The sequence below is a fragment of the Vombatus ursinus genome, unplaced genomic scaffold, assembly GCF_900497805.2.
Source record: "Vombatus ursinus unplaced genomic scaffold, bare-nosed wombat genome assembly UNPS02006779.1, whole genome shotgun sequence".
Classification (NCBI taxonomy): Eukaryota; Metazoa; Chordata; class Mammalia; order Diprotodontia; family Vombatidae; genus Vombatus; species Vombatus ursinus.
The window spans coordinates 23531753-23552961 of record NW_020946557.1 but is presented as its reverse complement, the minus strand read 5'-3'; the positions used below and the strand labels follow the sequence as shown (position 1 = coordinate 23552961).

The 21209-nt window shown below is 38.0% G+C and overlaps 1 protein-coding gene across 7 annotated transcripts in view; it reads left to right on the top strand.

Moving 5' to 3' along the window:
* The window catches only part of EPB41L2 (erythrocyte membrane protein band 4.1 like 2), a 274065-nt gene that overhangs the window by 143963 nt on the left and 108893 nt on the right, over window positions 1–21209 (top strand). For all 7 annotated transcript variants that reach the window (XM_027848549.1, XM_027848548.1, XM_027848547.1 and 4 more), the window contains exon 4: window positions 9591–9695. In XM_027848549.1, coding sequence (XP_027704350.1) covers window positions 9591–9695 — 105 coding nt within the window. The remainder of the gene's footprint in view (window positions 1–9590; window positions 9696–21209) is intronic.

Sequence of the window (21209 nt, the reverse complement as noted above, 5' to 3'; positions counted from 1 at the left end):
TACCAATTGCTTTACTTAATTCGGTAGGCACTCATTAAAACTCTTGATACTTAAAAAAAATACACTGAGAATATAAAGATAAAAATAAAAGACAGTTTCTGCCATCAAGGAAGATAATACCTCCTTACCTTAGCCTCTTCAATTTCCCTGGCGCTCTCCAAACCTATGTTCCACTTCCTACGTTAGCCTTTCCGTTACCTCCCCAGTTGCCAGAACCTTTCCCTACCCTGTTATTTTGTGTATGCTCAGGGTGTCCCAAAAATTTTAGTGCAGGTTTAAGTTTTAATCAAAGCATAATAGATTAATTAAGCAGATAGAATGTAAGACCCTTGAAGGCAGAGACTATTTCATTTTGTTTTTTGCATCCCAGAGTGCCTAGCATATAGTGTAGGTACTTGATACGATATCTGACTGGTTGCAGGGGTTTACAGTCTACAACATGTAAATACATCAGTTCAGTATAATTTGAGAAGAGAGAGATCACTAACAGCTAACCAGATCCAGAAAGGTCTCCTTATTATTGTTCTTAATTATAGGAAAGTGTCTTAGCCCCATTGTGTTTTAAGCCAGCATTTCATAAAACCTGTGGCAGAAAAGTGAAGGGTATAGAGTTTTTCCAGCTTAATTGCTGGCATTGCTTTTAGGATTGGCTGAGGTTTCTTTTAGCACCACCCCTGAATCTTTGGGTTAACTGAAAAGTCTAGAGTGGAATGAGGTGAGGGGGAAGCCTGTTAAGTGTCTGGAAGCAGGCCTATGAAGGTTCTGAGGCACCTGAGTATAAAAAGTTCTGAGGAGATCCATCAGTATTCACCAGTGGCTTTAACTCCCTCTCCTCCCTCTCTCTCCTTCCCTCTCCCTTCCTTCTCTCCTCTCCCCGTCTTTTCCTCCTCCTCTCTTTTTCCTTTCTCCTTCTCTGTCCTCCCCCATACCCTCTCTCTTTCATACAACACTGACCTATCTAGTTTTGAAAACCCTTAAAGAAAATTTCCTGACTTTTGGAATCCTGAAAAAGCTGTTTTATAAAAATTATGGTTGTGGACAACAGATTAGCTTTGTGATTGTGTGTGTGTGTGTGTGTGTGTGTGTGTGTGTGTGTGTGTGTGTATGTGTTTTCAGTGTGCATGCTTTGAAATGGAAAATTAACACTTATTTTGTAAAAAAAACGACCATGCCATGAGGACGGCCTTCAGAATTACAGATTTGCTGCTGTGATTTTATCTTCATTAGGATAGAGGCAGGTTTATGTTTCCTGGTTTTGGGGACCAAAGAAACTGCATTTGTGTCCTGAGCTTAGCCTCTTCTTGTTTGTGAGAGACAATTAGATGCAGTTAACTTGTTCCATAATGGATTTTGGGAAGTTTTTAAAATATCTGAAAGTTTAAAGTTCTCGCTTTGGTAGGTGGAGACAGAAAAACATCCTCTTTATCCTTGGATGTTCTTCTATCCTGCCTTGGATAGCTATGGAAGCCACTGTCTCTATAATTTATAGTATAACATGTGCCAAAAGCATATGTTCTCTGTACAGCAGGCATTTATATTATTAATTATGCTTGCTAACCGTTTTGTGTCTTCACGAAGTTCAGGCTGTCCCCAAAGTCTTAGTGCACTTCTGTGGCTTAAAACTGCACTAAGACTTTGGGGCTATCTTGTAAAAGCATACAAGTTGCTAACTACACTGTATTTTCATTTAAGGTCAATATAGAGCAGTTTCTCTGATAGATCCATTGGCAGAATATTCTTTTCTAGTACTTATATTCTTGTAATAATAACTACTTTTTACTTTTATTCCTGGGACCTTAAAACAGATGGAGTTGCTATATTATATCCTTCATGTCAACAATGCTGCAACATTCTATTTTCCCACTGTTCTGTCCTGTATTCTTCAGATCTTATGGAGGAAAAAAATTGGTTACTATTAAAAGCTTGATAGAAACACTAAATTAACTCAACTTTTCTTCTGTGTCCCCCCCAGCCCGCGTTTTTAGTACATTCTCCAAATACCAGTATATAAAAATTCTTCTGATTCATTAACAATAATATAATTATGTTATAATAGTAGTACAAAGTTATAACAACAGTAGTAGTAGTGATCATGAGGAGGTAGTATTGGGTAGTGGTACAAGAATAGGACTGGGTAGCAATTATAAAACCTGGGTTCTAGTCTAGCCACTGGATATTGTTGGGTAAGTCACTGCACTTCTTAGTATCTTTTACTTCCTCTCTATAATGAATAGATTAGACTAGAAAGTGGATGAGATCTAAGGTTCCTTCCAGCTCTAAAATGATTTGGATTCTATTTTTAGAAACATGATAATTTGCACATTTTTAGAGAGGTTGTGAGAGAACTTTAAAAAAACAACAACAACAACGAGTGGATATTGGTAGAAACTAGGTAAGTTTCTGGACTTTGCTTCTGGAAATGTACTTTGAGAAGAAGAAAAAAAATCCAAACTTCTCCAAATAAAAATGGAGGGAAGGTTACTTTGTGTGAGCTTTAGAAGACAACAGGATAATCAATACTGATCGCAGATTGGTAGGAGGGGGAGGGCCATTGTAGGATTAATGTTGTCAGACTATCTCCAAAGCCCTGATATTTCTTGCTCTGTACAGTTGCATTTGAGTTTTTTCCCCCTCCGTACTGAATAACAGTGTCTCAGTTGTTTTGTTTGCTCTGCACATACCTTTTTCCCCTTGGCCTTTTGTATTTGTACAGTATAGCTTTGAGTTAGGACAGAATACATAGCTTGAAGATCGAGCTGTGTGTGTATTCCATTGTGAGCTTTCCCGTCACTCTTCTCCTAAGTGCACAATAACTGTAGTGTCGAAGGGGCCTACACAGAGACAGTTGATGGTGGTTTTACGGAATTGCAGTGGTGTGTGGCATCTGTAGAAATCTGCAGGCTAAGCAATTGCAAGAATTCCTCTAAGCTGAGAGGCCTCTAGAAATGCCATGTTTTGACCCCATTCACGAATGCCGCAAATAACAGGACAGGCATGGAAGACTTCACTCAAGTTCAGAGACTATACACTGCTGAACTTCAGTGATTCCAGCAACAGATTTCACTGCCCTTTATTGAGAGAACTTGCTTTCTCAAAGCAATTTCGCCACCCCCTGGTGTAATTTCACAGCCAGGTCTGGAATCAATCTCAATCTCTCTCTCTCCCCCCTCCCCCCCCATTCTCCTCTCTCCACCTCTCTCTTTCCCTCCCTCTCCCCACCCCCACCCACACCACTTCCCTCCCTCCTTTGTTTCTTGTATAATGGAACTATTACCAAAAATCTGGTAGCCAGAAAGTAGAAGCAAGGTTTGCTTTTTAATTATTCACAGTCAAAACATGGAAATGCCTTGTTTACATTGTGGAGAGTTGGGAAATTAGGGTGGGGGCGAGAAGAGAGAAATAGATAGCTAAAAATGTAGGCCTCTGATATAGGGAGCCAATGCTCTTGTGTTGGGCTTTTGCAAGTTTTTAATAGCCATGTGCTCTATTTTTATTCCCTCAATTAAATATGGAAAAAACAAAAAACAAAATTTCACCATTGACATGATTGTCTTCTGAAGAAGGATAGCCTATTCAAAGGGTTTTGATAGCACAAAGTAAAAACAGGCCCTGCAGCCCCCTTCTCCTGTTGGTGAGTTCTTCTTGGAACCTCTGTTCTGAGGAAGGCACCAACCATCCTTCATTCTCTGGTTTTTGCCACCATGCCTCAGCTGCCTATTCCTTATGCCCATTAGGCATGAAGGTATGGGGATAATTCAGGTAAAAAATATGGTGATATCAGAGATAGCACTAACTTGAATGTCAGGAGATTTGGTTCTTAGCTTTGATACCAAAAAGCTGTAGAAAAAGTATCCAAATTACAACTTTTCTGGGTTTCAGGTTACTCATTAGTAAAATTTGAGGGGGTTGAAATAAATAATCTCTCATGTCTCCGTCACCTTTAAATGTCATTCTGTGATCATGCTTAACCTAAATTCTTATTTAATTTTCTATTTAGTGATAATTTAGTATATATAATAAAAATCTAGCTTCAAAGCTTGCCTGTGTCCTGTGGCCAAGTTACTTAACTGTCCTATTCCTCATTTTCCTCAACTATAAAAAGAGAGCATATGACCAGATCATTTTAATGAATCTTTATTGCTTTTTATAGGACTCTAATTCTGTTAAGACTTTATGACCCTCCAAGTGAAGGGAGGAAGAGGAGGTGTCTGCCAGTTGGAGAGAGGTCACACTGGGTATAGCGTGGAAGAATTGATGCTTCAAAGTGTCCAGCAGGGTCCTCCATTCAAGTCCTACTTCAGTGGCTCATGGGGAAGTGACCCCGAGTTTTCTAAGCTTCTGCCAGTAGAGCACAAATTCTGAAATACCTTACCAAGTTGAAAAAGCTTCTTACATGGGCTCAGTTAAAGACTATATATCTATCCTCCAAGGACCAGCTCATATAAATGTAAAGAGACCCTTCACCAGGGTTGAACAGAGAGTCGTGCTTTTTTTCAGAGGGATGGGAGAAGGGAAGAGATAGGGATGGACCAGAACTGAGATTATTTATTAGGGCAGAAAAGACTTAGACTCTTGTGTTGGTTGAGGGAATATTCCCTACCGATGAAATCAGGGACTGTTGATGTACCCAGCATGCAGTAATGTTGTTTTGTTTTTTTTTTTTAAATCAGTTCAACCAATACTTATTAAGCATCATTCTGTTAGTATCTTTTCTAAAATATGGTACCTGTAACTGAATATACTGTAATACAATTTGATATAATACAGATGTTATCTGCCTAAGATGGAACAAAGTGGTACTGTCACCTTTCATGTTATGGACACTATCCCTTCATTAGTGCTGTGAGAAATGAAAGAGTTAAGTTTCCACATAAGTAAATAAGAAATCAGCGCAGACAGGCTAACTTCTCTGTCAAGGTGGGGGGGGGGAAGTGATAACACAATTCTGGGCACATAATATATGTCAAGGGTGGGGCATATAAGGAAGATTGTAACCCAGAAGGATTAGGACCAATCCTGATCCAGAAGAGAGGAGTTAGGCAATTGCTAACTCTAAAACTTGCTCTGGCTTCTTTTACTCGAGCAATTCTCCCCTTCTAAGGAGTTGTGCCTGCTTCTTTCGAGAATCAAAAGGACACACTTCAATCCCTTTAATAAAAAGTCTTTGAGAGACACCAGTCTTCGCAACTGAGTCTGGGGTCATCTTCATAACAAGTGCCAAGTTAATTTTGGGTTGTTTTCTCATGCCATTAGCAAGTATTCACCTTGTAATCCACTAAAACACCTGAACTTTTCTTCACACAAACTGATGCCTTGACGTGGCTCCTCCATCTTGTACTTGTCACTGATATATACATCTTCAAATGGTTTTTGGTTTTGTTTTTAATATGAATTGAATGATGAGTTCCTTTCCCACTAACATCAGTCTCTGTATCATCCCTTTTTTTTCTTTTTTATCAGAATTTTCCTTGAGATCATCCTGTAACTGTCTTATACCAACTTATTCCCCTGTAGAATTTTAGTCCATGGGGCTAGTCTTTCTCTGAACCAGCTGAAATCTATTCTCACCAAAATATAGGGTGTGTGTCATACTGGCTTTCTTTCTCTTTTCTTGCAAATTCTAAGATGAATCAGTCGCTTCCTCCCAGCTACATAAATGTTAATAGCTATTATTATTTATTCATGACTCCATTTATGTGTTTGCTTGTTTATCTGTCTATGACTTAATTACTAACTACATTATCACCTTGAGAGAGGGGCTGTTTTTGTTTTTGTTTTTGTTTTTCTTTTTACCCCCAGTGCTTAGCACAGATAAATAAATGCTTATTGACTTGATTTTCCCTCTAATTATAGTTGTTTTCTAGAACCATAAATTTCCTCTGTTTCTGATGGTTGTAATTTGCATGTTTCCCTCAGAAATTCTTGGCAAATAATTAATTGGCTCTGGTTCTGGAGTCAGAGGACTTGACTTCAAAACTTTCAACAGACGCTGCATGTGTGACCTTGGACAAATTACTTAACCTCCTTGGCCTCAGTTTCCTCATATGTAAAATGAAGGGCTTGGACAAAACCTTTAGCTTTGAATACTTTTTGTGAAAGAATACTTGGCATCTTCTTAAAAGACACATAATTACTTGACCCTTTAGGTTCCCCATACCAATAAAACTGGGTCCTTAAATTTCTTAAAAATACCTCCAGGGATGAATCCTAAACATGTAATTGAGACAGGAGCTGTAATAATCTATTAGTAAAGAAGAATTTCTTGGTTGCCTGGAATGCAGAAAGTGAACAATGATCCCTTTTACATGGTACAGTACTTGTAGTGTGCTTTATTATAATTGATGTTAATGTGTGACAAGGATGTAGGTGGTTTATTGAATTTTTTTTTTTTATACCTCATTGCTATTTGTAGGAACTCCCTGGTCTCCTCTTGAAATGTATAAAAGAGGGATCTTACCAAATATTTGAGAGAGGATGAATTTTTTTTTAAATAATCATCTCCACTCCTTAAAATTAAATTAATATATTTTGTAAGCCAGAAAGTGTTTCAATCACATATGAATGTGGAAGGCATCTCAGCATAGTTAGAGAATACCTTGTTGAGCTAACTTGTACATCCTACCCCCTGTAACATGGTAAGTAGATCATTGAGAGTTTCTAGAAGCACCTGGAAGTTATATGGCTTGTGACCAAAGTTATGTAATTATTCAGGTCAGAGGAGACATTCAAGCCCAGGTTTTCCTGATTCCAAGCCAAGCATTCTGTCCATTATGCCATTTGACCTCTCATTTTAATCATGTCAATTTGTAAGTTACATAAAAACTGGAAATATGTTTATAATTAATTGCTTTTCTTCAAGTTGGGAGACTTGCACCAAGAGGCTGCTGGTGGTTGGAATTTACCAGCCATTTGGCCTACTTGAAATTAATTTATAATCTCAATGGTGTATGTATTTAAATGCACACATAGACAGAATATGTCCTAATATACATATGGATGTATATTGTGCTCTTCCAATATAAGTCTTATGATACATTTAAATCATCATCTCTTGTGAGTGATTACTGTAGTACATGACTAAAATTGCCTAATAGGGCGTTCTTCTCTTGTTTACAAAAGATTCTGATGCATATTTAAGTGTCATCATCAAAGACTGATGGAAAGACGGAAATATCCAATATTTTTCTCTCAGGGCTTCTAGGCATTAATTTTTAACCTCTGACCAAAATAAGGCACAGCCTTTTTGTTTTTTGTTTTTTTGTTTTTTTTTAAAGGGAGAGACAGGCCAAAATTGCCAAATGAGATAAACTACCAGCTGCACTTAACTTGAAGTTCTGTGAGATTAGAAAATGAAATATATTTCAGCTCTTCCCCAATGTAATATGTTTAGGAAATATTGAACTTTATTGTACTAAACTGTGAATACTTGGATGAGATGGTCTCACTCATTTAAAAAGTGGCTGGAGGCTGTTTTCCTTTTTCCTCTTGGAGCCCAGCAGAGTGTTTGCATAAACTCATTAACGAAAAGGAGGAGTGTGTCTGGCTTTACTTCTCTGTTGGGTGTTCCCAGGGGGCACACATCTTAATTGGAAATGAGCTACCCCTTTGACTGTGTTCTGTCATGATTGGACAATAAGCTTTTCTATGGTTGTCAAAGGCATTTATGTTCCTGTTGATAGCAGTCTGCTTAAATAAAACAACCTATTTGCCAACAAGTGTATGAAGAGTATATTAAATGCTTGAAAAGCAGACAGTGTAATACCCCATTCCCAATAAATTTGCCCTGTTTGAATGAGTACAGGTGGTATATTGTTTTAACAGGAATTTTAAAGGGATGTTTATATATAGCTGGCTAAAAAAAAATCTTTATATTCGGTAAATATGAAGGAACAAAATTAATCATCCACGTCCACTGAATATTGATGGACTTCCTTCTGGAGTCACATTGTCCAAAAGTATTTTGTTTTGTTTTTGAAAGGATAGGGGTTGGGGAGAGATATCCCTGGGGATATAGCATGAGTACCAATTTCTTTGTATTTTATAGCACAGGATAACTTACTTGGTGGTGGTGGTGGTGGTAGTGAGTTAAGAAACTCTTTGGGCTTATCTCTGTCCTGAGTACCTCTCTCTTAAATTCCTCCAAAAACTCCTTTTAGTGCTTCTGTTCATGAGTTCTCTTGGGATCTACAACTGGTACCAAGAAAATGGAATATATTCCGTTAATTTTTTTTCCTTTTCATATTTTTTGTTGTATAAAAGTCCATCAGTACTCAGAATTTGTGTCTTGTTTTATGATGAAAACTGAAATAAAAGTGAAATATGGGCCATATCCCAACTCTACTGTGTCCTGGAATGACCACACCTGGAGGATTATCTTCCAATTTGTGTACCATGTTTTTGAAAGAATTTTCTCTAGCTCTAGTGCATTGAGAGGCAGGACCATGACAGAGAGGTAATTGAAGGTCATACTCTCAGAATCAAGTAAAGGATCTGAAAATGGGAGCTGAGAATGCTAAGCTTAGAGAAGAGATGCCTCTGAGGGATGTGATAGCCTTTTGCGTGCATTTTAAAGGCTGCTATACATAAAGGCTAGTAGACTTCTTATTAGCTTTAATTATACAATTAGAAATTGAAGAAAAGAGGATTTACATTTAATGTAATGAAATAAATTCTACTAATTAGTGCTAAAGTGGAATGGGCTGTTTTGGGAAGTTTTAGATTCCCCTTTGCTAGAAACCTTCCATTGATGACCATTTAACCATTTCAGGCTATGTAGAAGGGATCCCAGTTCAGGTATTGCTTGGCTAGACTGGCTGACCTCAGAGAACTTTTTCAACTTTGGGATTTCTTGATGATAATTATCAGTGATGATAATAATAACCAATGCCTTCAAGAGGACCCGTGATCTCATTAATTCAAAAGTTCTTTCCCAGCCAGGCAGATCATAACCCATTTAGTGTGCCCTTAGTTCTACTAAAATTTAGTCATAAGAGGTCCATCCGGCATTCTGGAGACTTTCATTGGCATTTTATATTTCATAGCCATAGAACAACAACCATAAAATATTAACATTTCAGGGATGGGCAGGCCTTTGCTTTCATGTGATTTTCCATAGTAAAAGAGCTCTTTGGTTTTCTGAAATCAGTCCAGGCTGATCTTACTCCCCCTTTTCAACTCACCCACTATTTATAAATTGATTTAAAGTTTGTAATTATACTTGCTGTATACAGAGTGTCCCAAAAGTCTTAGTGCAGTAAGACTTTTGGCACATTCTGTATTACTTCAGTTGGTCTTCACAACCATCCTGTGAAGTTGGTGCTATAAATCCCTATTTTACAGAAGTGTAGACTGTGGGCCGTAAGAAGGTAAGTGAGACTTTGCTTCAGGTCCCAGAGCTAAACAGCATATGAAATAAGATTCAAAAAATCAAACTATTTTGCCACCTAAGTAAAACAAAAATGCATGAATGTGTTGGCACTCAGTATTTTTTTATTAATCCATTTAAAATCTTACTCTTTACACTTTTGTTAATATTAACATTGTATGAGAAAGGTAAGAGAGCACTAAAAGTGTTTTCTTTTCTTTTCCAGAAACGGGCCACAGGTCAAGTACTATTTGACAAAGTATGTGAACAACTCAATTTACTGGAGAAGGACTATTTTGGGCTTTTATTTCAAGAAAACAATGATCAGAAGGTAAGAATAATTGTTTTTATTTTATTTGTCTCTTTGGAAAAGGTAGTACTTTCTCTCTGAAATAGTTTATTTTGTCCTAAATAAACCTTCTTAGATTTTGTTTCTCATTCATTGAATTTTAAAGAAAATATTAGTCTATAAAATGGAATAGGTAATCTGGCATTTATCACCAAAGATCAGAAGGAAAGATGCAATGTGGTAGATGTAGTTATATGCAGAATGCTTTTCTTTTTCACCTCTGCCTTCTGGTTACTCTGGCTTCCTTTAAGACCCAACTCACATCCCGCTTTCTGCAAAAGGCCTTCCTCATCCTGCCTACTCTTTGTTCCTTCTCCCATTTGTTATGTGTACATTGTGTACGTACATAGTTGTTGGCATGTTGTCTCTCCTATCAGAATATGACATCCTTGCACTAGAACTGTGTTTTTGCCCTTTTTTGTATTGCTTAGCACAATGCCTGATACATAAGAGCTTAATCAGTGCTTGTTCACTGACTGGTTAACTGTGACTAAACCCATCAACCCTGCCAACCCAGGTTTATGCAGGTAACAAAAAGAGGGAGGGATAAAAGAAACAGTGGATAAAAGGATCATGACAAATAAGAGTATCAGGTTGAATCTAATAAATAAAATTTAATAGAGACAAATGTAAAGTTTACCTGTAGGCTAAAAAAAAATGACTTCACAAGGAGAATATAGGGGAGTATGGTTATATAGCAGTGTTTCTGTAAGAGATTTGAGGATTTTAATGGAAAGCCTAATGTAGTCTTAAATTGCGTTATAGGAGGCATGTCTTCTAAGAATAAGGAGATAATTCACCAGTAGCCTTGGGGACATCCAATCTTCCAGTTGCTGAATGGATTTAAGAGGTGTAATAAACTTTGAAAACCTGTTGGAATCCATTAATCCACCTTTTTTTTTTTAAACCCTATGCAAATTATATATTATTGGTAGAATCAGAACCAGGTTAAAATTTGTGCTGGCTTGGGGTTTGTATGATATAAACTGTGGTTTCTTGTACATCCCAGGTGCTGCTTGGTTTGTATAACTGAAATTCTTGTACTTTTAAAATCGACTTTGAAGATTTGAGAACACCACGCATCCAATATACAAACAAATTAATCTTTCTGTGATTGGATTACTCTGGGGGATAAGCCAGTTATGTCTTCCAACATTGCTGTCATGCCCAAGGGATCCTGGGACTGTAGGATTAATAAGGGATAGGGGAGTAGTTAGGGAACTGGCAGCTTTTACCAGATGGTAAGTAGAGAGCTATGTGAGGCAGGTCCTGGATGATAGCCTGGCTATGCTACCTGTGGAGCATTTCTGAGTGCAAGTGGGAAATTGGCTGGATGGGGTGGGGTGGGGGTTGGGTTGAGGGTGAGAGCTGTAACAAAATAAAAGTCAGACCAGAGGACAGTTGGGTGTTTGAGTCATCAAAAATCCACCCATGCCTTGGGGCAAGGATGAAGAAAAGGGGATCTGTAATTGAAGAGGCAAAAAAAATTCTCACATTGTAGCACTGGGAGAAGAAATAAGGTTCAGCAAAGTTCCTGAAGATCTAGGATCTCTTGATAGTCTCGGATGGCCCTTGAGGTAACTCCCTGTCATCCTTAAAGGAGTGCCTCTGAGCCAGGCCTTGAGACCTAGCTAGGATCTAAAAATTTCTTAAGTAACTCCATGTTGAAACTGAAGTGCACAGCTAGGTGGAGCAGTGGATAGAGCACTAGCCTGGGAGTCAGTAGGACCTGAATTCAAATGTGGCCTCAGATACTTACTAGTTATGTGACCCTGGGCAAGTCACTTAACCCTAATTGTTCCTCATTCCCCCCAAAAGAAAAAAGAAACTGAAGTGCATGGGTGGCTGTTAACTGTGCTCCAAATTGCCATATATCTCTTAGTTTTTGTTTTTTATATGGATGTACTTAATTACAATTGAGTTGCAATCCTGACCCCTTGTTTGCAACCCTGAATGGCTTATAAAATTTCCTACAAGTGGCTTCAAGTATTTTAAAAAACAAAACTGTTTCCCATTTCAGTTAGGAAGACCTGGGTTCGAGACTCATTTCTTCCACATACTGGTTGTGTGACCCTAAGTAAATCACATTTAAATCTTGGTATTTAGGTGTCTAAGTTGAAGAAAAAATGCCTGTTGGTGTTGTCTAGGATATTTCCTCTATGCATGATTTCCAATGCTAATGAAATCATGAGTCCAGTCTCTTTCCTTACTACGTGCCAGGCACTATTACTAGTTTTGGGGGATGCAAAGACACAAAAAAAATGTCCTCCCCTTAAAGAATTTGCAGTTCTATATTTCCAAACAGATATTCTGCCTTTGTTGTTGTTGAGTAGTTTTTCAGTCATATTGGACTCTTTGTGGACAAAAATACTGGAGTGGTTTGCCGTTCACTTCTCCAGTTCATTTTACAGATGAGGAAAAGGAGGTCCAACAGAGTTAAGTGACTTGCCCAGGGTCACACAGCTAGTAAGTATCTGAGGCCAAATTTGAATTCAGCTCCTTTTGACTCCAGGGCCAGCACTCTATCTACAATGCTACCTAGCTGCTCTAAATATCTGCCTACTAATATTTATTTTTAATATTTTTCCTTCTTAACTTTTCCCCCTCTACCTATTAAAAACTCTCTACAGGAACTTACTGTTGTGTCTATCTGGCAACATTTGCAAGAAATATTTTGTAATAATTAAAGAAAAAATCATGAAATTTTCAACTGAAATGAAAGAGGTGTTAATAAATGATTATTTCTTCCCTCTCCTCTTTCTTGGTTTTTGTGACACTGTTCTCTCCTTGTTCTTGTCTTAACCAGCTATCCAACTACTAACCAGATATAAGATGTTAATTAGTGGGGATGAATGGAGCAAACAAGGGTTTTTTGAAGGTAGAGGAGATATGGGTGTGTTTGTAGATAGTTGGGAAGCAGCCATTAGACAGGGAGATTGGAGTAAGGGATGAAAAGCAGGGGGCAGTCTCTTGGAGATGGAATGAAATGGGATCACTTGTGAATATGTAGGGGGGGTTTCCTTGATGTATGGAATAGGGTCACCTCTTTGTGTGAGAAGGGAGGCTGTGAAGGAGGAAATGGTGGTAGAAGGCATCTGAATGTTGTGAAATGAGAAAAGAAAAGGTGAGCTGGAAGTGAATGGCTTTGATTTTTTTCAGTGAAATGCAAATTTCAGCATAAGGATATTGAAGTACCTCTAGATCACAAAAGTACTACAGCTTTCCAGGGTGAGATTTTTATTTGCTTTGGCAAAAGTCTCTTGTTTATTATTTCAGTTTATCATTCAAAAAAAAAAAAAAAAGGCCAACCAAGGCCACTGTTGTTTGTATGAAGATTATTCCGTTGAAACAAAAGTCTCAACCCTACCTTTGATGTAACCAGAGCTCAGTTGCTTTTTTTCAGCTAGACACTAAGTTGGAAGAGTTTCAATTCACACTGTGTATAAAAACACATCCATTTCAGTGTTAGATCTTTTTAATGTCTGTTGAGAACCACTATGTAAATTCTGCTGTGGAAAATATCATTTGAAATCTTGATGGCAATTGAACAGCAATGTTTCACTCTAGAGGTGGATTCTATGTCCATCTAACTTTTGTATAGGTTTCTAAATTTCATTAAGAATTTTGGACTCTCTTAAAAGGACAGATGTTGCCTTGAAATTTTGTTGTTGGCAGTTGGCCCATGGATTGTAATATAGTTTTGCTGCATGGTGTATTTGAAGAGAAATTCATTAGAGGTGCTAGGTGATATTAACAGCTAATTTCCTGTGGAAAAAAAAATTAAAATACATTTAATGGTTATATCTTTTTCTTTTGGCAGTAGACTAAAACTAAAAACTGTACACCCAGAAAAATAAACTTTCCTTTGATAATATGTGGCATACATGGCAGATAGGTCTCATTTTACATTGAAATACCAAGGATTCATTTAAACAAACATATCAGAAAGACGGGTGTACCAGAGGAGGCTGCCTATTTCATAAGAGCTAAGAACACTGAACCTTTTGCATTGAATTAGGCAAAAGGTACATTTTACCTGCTCAGTAAGACCTGTCTGAAATTAACTAATAGTAGGGCGTTTGGTTAAGAAATGCCAGTCTTCTGTTTGCTGTTAACCTAAGCAGATATATAAGTTTAAAAGACTCTGATATGCTGTCTTCCAGGATCGAATGTTAGTCCAGGGGTGGGGAACCTGTTGCCTCGAGGCACACAAATCCTTGTTCTGTGAAGTTTGGGTTCAATCAAAGGACTGCATTTGAAGACCTAGAGGGCCACATGTGGCCTCAAGGTTGCAGGTTCCCCACCCCTGTGGTTAGTTACTCACTGTTTTTCTCCTGGCCTGATGGAAACTGTACTATAATTACTTATATTTTCCATTTAATTTACCTCCTGTTTTACCTGCTATTGTGAAAATTGTCTGCAAGCAGTATTTATGATAAGTTGTGTAAAAACACTTTTAAATTTGAAAAGGCAAAATAAAGGAGTTGCAGAGTGGATTTCATTGTATATGCAGAGGCAACAAAAAACATCATTTCGTGGGACAGTTGTTTGTCTTGCTTTGCAGTGAGCATACTTAGCATGAGCAAAAACACCACCAGGAAAATAATTGCAGCTTATGTACCAACATCTGTTTCAGAGTATGCAGTAGGGAAATTGCTTGAACTTGAGAAACTTTTCCAAATCTTGATACTTAAATGCAAAGGAGAATACAGGAGAAGATAGAGAAAAATAAATTGGGAAGTAGAGTCTTATAGATTACCCAGAAAGAAATCCTATAGCTTTATATGTCATGAATACTTTTTAAAAAAAAATTTATTTCATTAAATATTTCCCAATTATATGTAAAAAAAATTTTAACATTCACTTTTTAAAAATTTTGATTTCCTCTCTCCCTCTTTCCCTCACCCCACCCATTGAGAAGGAAAGCAATATGATACTGATTATACATGTGAAGTCATGCAAAACATTTCTGTATTAGCTCATGAATACTTTGTTAAAGAAGTAAAAGAAGGGATTGGACATAGTAAGCACCTCATCATAAGACGCGAACGTAATCATCTTAACAAACTGAAAGTGACTGATCATTGATGTGGGAACCATTTCCCTATCAGATGTCTATGTGTAGTAATATTGGCTCATCATAGATTAAAGGTTAAAATCAGCACATAATAAGAAGAAAGGGTAAAAATGAGAAGATATTTTGTGTTTTCACCTGGCCTGCTGACTGGGAAAAAACAATGTGAAATTGATAAAGATAAAATCATGACCTCTGACTACATACCACAAATACTAGGGGGAAATAAAAATGGTACTTATGTAGATGAAGTCTGAAAGAGCAGTTGAACCCAGACAAAGCAAAAGCAAGAATCTGCCGTAAGTTTGGAATTGTGTGGAACTGAAGTATTGATTTTCAAGATATCTGAAAGAGGAGAAGACACTAAACAATTAGAAAAAAAGTCATGAATGAAAACATTTTTATAAGCATTTGGTTTTAGAATTTTTACCCAAAAAGGGCGACCAAGAAGACAAAAGGAACTTCCAATCAAATGCATGTTTTTTCATTTTTACAAAATCTTTATGTGAATAATCTGTGTAATTATCAAATACGTCTTTGAAAAATTTAAGAAGGGAGCTGCAAGTAGCTTTTTACAAGTGATACTCAACTGAAAACCAAATCTTTATAGGCTACACAACTGACCAAAAAGTTTAGAGAATACACAGTTCCTACTTTACTTACTGTTTATCTAAAAATAAACTTACTGGAGGCAGCTAGATAGACAGTGGGTAGAGCAGTGGGCCTGGAGTCTGGAAGACCTGAGTTCAAATACAGCCCTAGATATTTACTAGCTGTGTGACTCTAGTGCAGGACTTCTAAGCTCTGTATGTTTCAGTTTCCTCATCTGTAAAATGGGGATAATAATAGCACCTACTTCCTGGGATTGGTGTGAGGATAAAATGAGATAATATTTGTAAAGCACTTTGCAAACTCTAAAGTGCTATATATAGATGTTGGTGGAAGGAGGCACTACTCTAAGGAATCTTCATAAAATCACTAGAACATACAGTGTTAGAATCAGAGTTAAACATGTTTTTAGCACAGGAGAAGGAGGACCTTTGGGGACTTGAGCATACAATAAGTAAGTATTTGAGTGTCTACTGTATGTCACATACTGGGATAAAACAACATTATGCTACAATCAGCCTTTAAATGAGAATTGAGGCATAGAGGATGGGGTAGACGCAGGCATATTTATTAACAGTTAATATTAAGCCAAGTACAATATTGAACTGAAATGGTTGTCCTGGGGAACCTCCCTGTTTTAAAGTAGACAAAGCAACCACTGAAGCGGTAAGTATAGCTGCTGCAAAAGTGGAATATCTATTAATTTTTCCTGGGAATAGCAAGGACATCAGGGCCATTCCATTGTCTTCAGGGTCCCTGAATATTTCTGATTCTTCCCAGGGAGATGCATACACGACAGTATATTCCCACCCTCCATGCATTTTCTTTTTAGGCATAGAAATGGTTACTGCTTCTAGTCTTTTGTTTAGCGTTCAAAACTCTTCTGTGTCTGGCCTTTTCCTATTTTTCTAGTCTTCCCTCTCCATATTGCCCATTGTAGCTGTTCCTCAAACAAGACTCCATCTCTGGGTTTTGTCTTGACCCTGGCTGTTCACCAAGTTTGGCATGTTTTCCTTTCTCACCTCCACCTTGGAGCGTCCTTGGCTTCCATCAAGACTTAGTTCAAATACCATCCCCTCCACGGCCTTTTGTGGTTTGTTCTCTTCCTGCCACCTACCAGCCACTTGAGTGTTTCCCTTTAAGTGTATTGTCCATTTACTCTATGCATATCTGTAATATGTAATCCCGTATGTAAAGTAGATTGGAGATTGGCTCATGCAATAGCTTAAACCCTGGCTGACAGGGATCAGGGTATCCTACATTGTGTGGATATATTTAGATAGATACAGCTGGGTGGTCCAGGACTTAAGAGTCAGGAGAATCTGAATTTTAAAATCCTGCCTCAGGGAGTTATTAGCCATGTGACTCTGAGTAAGTTGCTGAATATCTCTGTGCCTCAGTTTCCTCAGTTGTAAAATGAGGATAATAATAGCACCTACCTCACAGGGTTGTTCTGAATCTTAAATGAGTTAACATATGTTAAGCACTTTGCAAACCTTAAAATGCTGCTGTAAATATGACCTGGGATTTGACCTTTTCCTTCTCCAAGGGGATTTTGATTTCCACCATTGTAAAAAGTAAGAGGAGACCTTGGTTGAACCACCAGTAGTCCAGGGGAAGGAGCAGGAAGGATCCAAAGAGCAGTGGCTGGGTTTACCGCTTTAGTGCTCCTGTCTCCAAGAGGGTTAGTGGGCATAGAATTAGATCTATTTACTCTTTGTCAAATATCGATAGTCTAGTAATGTGATATTCTTTATAAGGAGGGTAGTAGTTTGCTCAGCCAACTCAGTTACCGCCTATCAAATGCCATACGGAAGCCAACTGGGGACATCATATAGATTTGAGTAGATAATAAAATGCACAGCAGTAAGTGAAATGAGCTCTTTTTGACTCATGAACAAGGCCACCTTGAGCAAGGAGTGAATGATCTACAGGGTGAAGTTCTCTCCTCGCAGATTCTGGGGATGCAGGTGCTGGGAGTCAAGCAAAATGTTGGGAGTGGTCCGCCATGTGTCTGTCCCTACAGGGACGTCTCACATCTGCCATTCAGAAGTTCTCTCCTTGACTCTTGCCAGTATCTCCAGAACTCAGCTTTTCTCTCTCCTCAGAGGTCTCTCACATCAAGGGCTCAGAGGTCTCTCAGAGTCATTGTGCAGAGTCCCAGGGCTGTCCTTCAGATTGCTGCTCCAAGCCAACTTTGGACGGGGGTGAGATATACATATACATATATACATGCTTATATATGTATATACATATCGTTTATATCTGTCTACCTATCAGTCTGTCTGTCTTTCTCTACCTGTTTACTTATCATCTATCATCTGGCTACCAATGTGCCTATGTTTCTATTTATCTATCATCTATCTATATATTATCTCTCTGTCTGTCTACCTATTTGACATCTATCTACTTATTTGTCTATCATCTATCTCTTTATCCACCTGTCTGTCATCTGTCTTTCTACCTACGTATCATGTTTGTATCATCTCTCTGTCTCTCTGCTTCTCTCTCTCTCTCTCATCTACTTGCCTATCATTTATCTATCTCTCTACCTACATCTATCCATCCATCTGTCTGTCTATCCATCTATCACTCTGTCATCTGTCTGTCTGTCAGTCTATCTCCTCTACTCCCAGTAGAATCTGAGGAAACTTTTCTTTTCCCTTCCTTTGTATCCCTAGTACTTAGCACAGTTCCTGGAACATAGTAAGTGTTTAATAAATGCTTGTTGATTGATCGATAATTGAGAGGGTAGACTGGATATCACTAAAGGTATCGTCAGATTTCATGATCTTTCCCACACTTCTGTCCTTGAAAAGTTGTAGAGCTTGGGAGGTCCCCATGCTTTTTAGCAGTAATGGAGCATATTTCATAGAAGAGAGTGTGATTAAAAAGAAGGAAATGAATTGAGCTGATTGGGGCTCATTCCCTGTAGGTCTGCTTTTCTCATCAGGTGGCCCTCAGAGTGTTTGACTCTGAAGGATTCAGGGTTGTGCTCATAATATTTAACAATTGGTTTCTGGAGTGAGGAGAGGGCATTGTATACATGACACACTGGTAAGTTTAATATGCATTATTAACATTTTCTCCATCACTTTTCTTAAGTCTGGACAATTAGCAAAATAATAAATCATGCCCCGATTTGTAGTGTTTGCAGATTTCTGAGATGTAAATACTCAAACTGAAAATTTAACAATTGACTCTCTGTTCTGGAGCTGTCTCCAGCATACACCTGGGTGTGACAGAAGTGAAGAGAGGTAATTCAGTATTGCTCAGACTCCTCAGTCTCCTGGCAGCCCCATGAGAGGTGATCATTCAGAGACATTGCAGAGGAATTTGGTTGGCTTTGGGGCATAACTCACTGACTTTACAGCTCTGTAAATCAGTACCTTTTGTTAGACAGAAACTGTCATAAATAGCACTAAAATTTTACGTCTTTTAGGAATAGGTGACTGACAACAAACTGTAAAAGGTGACATGTTATCTGGAATGTCATGATTCCCTAGGATAATACAACCAATCTTTCCTGCTTGGACAATCTCTTGATCAATATTCTATCATCTGTGGGACTAATATTATTCTTCACCACTCTATATCAAACTGGTTTCTACCACACTAAGCTACCTGCTTATCGAAAAACTGAAGGGTTAGAAGAGGCCTACGTGTAGGTCTGAAGAGCCATTCTCTTTTACTTATTTCCCGTTCTATGTTCCTTTTCAGCATCTCTGGGTTTCCATTTTTTTTTCATCTGGAAAATGAGGTTTCACTAGATGATCTCTCAAGGTCCCTTCCAGCTCTAACTGTATGATCCAGAATGATGGATGTAGGAATAAATAATTATTTTCTCTGGGCCTCAGCTCTTCCTCTGATTCATTTTTTCCCTCACAGTAGTTGTTACCTCCTCAGATTAAAATACCACACATCCCAGCCCATATTCCTCCCTTCCTATATCCCCCAGGTCCAGGCAGTGTTAAATCCTGAATGATGTTTTTTTTTTTTCTTTTCCCTCATTCTTGTGCACTCATCACAGCTGTCCATTTATGAGCCAGCTGTTGTGCTGGTCTGCAGCTGCAGGGTGTGGAGAGTGAATGCTAAGCCCTCTTCTGAGCAGAATTCGAGCTGCACCCTAACCCAGCACCAGGGCTCCCTTTAGAGGCTATCCCATTGACCTTTCACATCAGTAATCCATGCAGCTGGGGAGCACAGTATAACATAAAACTAAACTGAGTTCAATGGTGTGTTTATTAGGATTTTTTTAAGTGGCTAATCTAAAGTAGAAGGATGTGCACCTCTGGATCTTTGAAATCTTTCACAAACATTCCCCAAAATGCAGTCTAGCTAATGTTAGCAGAAGTAAAGTCCAAATGGGCTTCATACTCTTTTTACAGCTTTTTTTTTCTCCCCTCCTTCCCTACCCCAAAGTGTGAATATCAATAAGTTTGTTTTGTGCCACATTACTTTGGAAAGTTTATGAGAATTTAAAGATTTTATTGCTCAGTTTTTTTCTTTGTTACTGTATAAACTTGTATTTAAACAGAAATCTCTTGTATTATTGTTGTTTAGTTGTTTCAGTTGAGTTGGACACAACTGATGATCTATTGGGAGTTTTCTTGGCAAAGATACTGGAGAGGTTTTGTCATTTCCTTCTCTAGCTTATTGTACAAATGAGGAAATTGAAGCAAACAAGATTAAGTGACTTGCCCAGGGTCACACAGCTAGCAAGTACCTGAGGCTAGATTTTAACTCAGGTCTTCCTGACTCCAGGCCTGGCAACCAATCCACTGTGCCACCTTGTTGCCCCTCCCGTACTGCCTACTTAAATATTGTTTTGCTGTGCTTTCTAAAGCATAGTGGAAAGATAAGATCCAAATTGTGGATAAAATAACATAAACTACTTGATAGATTCTAAAAAAGAAGGGAAAGGTTAACATTTAATAAAGGACCTCAGTGATATAGACTAATGGAAATTATGGAGTATTTTAAAATCAAAAGACCCTATTTTTTTTGCTTTCAAAAACATTAACTTTAATTGCTGTTCATGTTCCTAGGCAGTGCAGCTACTTTGTTTACTAGAATAAGGTAGCATTAAAGAATATGTAGCTGGATGTCAAGAGACCTTTGCTGCAAGCCTGGCTCTCTTCTGTGACTTAGGAGGGTCATTTAACCTCTGCTGGCCTTAATATTGCTCATTTCCAAAATGAACAAATGGAATAAGTTTATTTCTAAGGATCCTTCTGTCTTTGACCCAAAGTAATAACCCATCTATCTATGTAAAATTCTGTCTATGACTCTCAATGTAACCACCTTGAGGGCAGGGCGTATCTCCTCTTTATATTTTTATGCCCAAGATATAGCATAATTCTTGGTTCTTTGATTATAGTTAATAACCTTTGGCATAAAAGTACTGTATTAATATCCCTTTTTCAGATACTGAATTAAAGAAGTTTACTTAATAAGATTTTTTGTACATGGAGCAATTTGCTAAGGAACAGGAATAGAATTAGTTTAGTGGAAAGAGCTAGGAAGGAAGGATGGATGGAAGAATGGATTTATTAAATGCCCATTTTAGGCCAGGCACTGTGCTAAGTGCTTTAAAAATATTCTCTCATTTAATTCTCATGGCAGCTGTGTAAATAGATGCTTTTATTACTCCCATTTTATAAAGGAAATTGAGGCAGACAGAAGTTAAATGACTTAGAATTACACAGCTGGTAAATGTCTGAAACTGAAATTGAACTCAAGTCTTTCTCACCCCAGGCCTAGCACTTGATCCACGCTACCACCTAGCTGCCAAAACACAAAGAGAGAGAGAA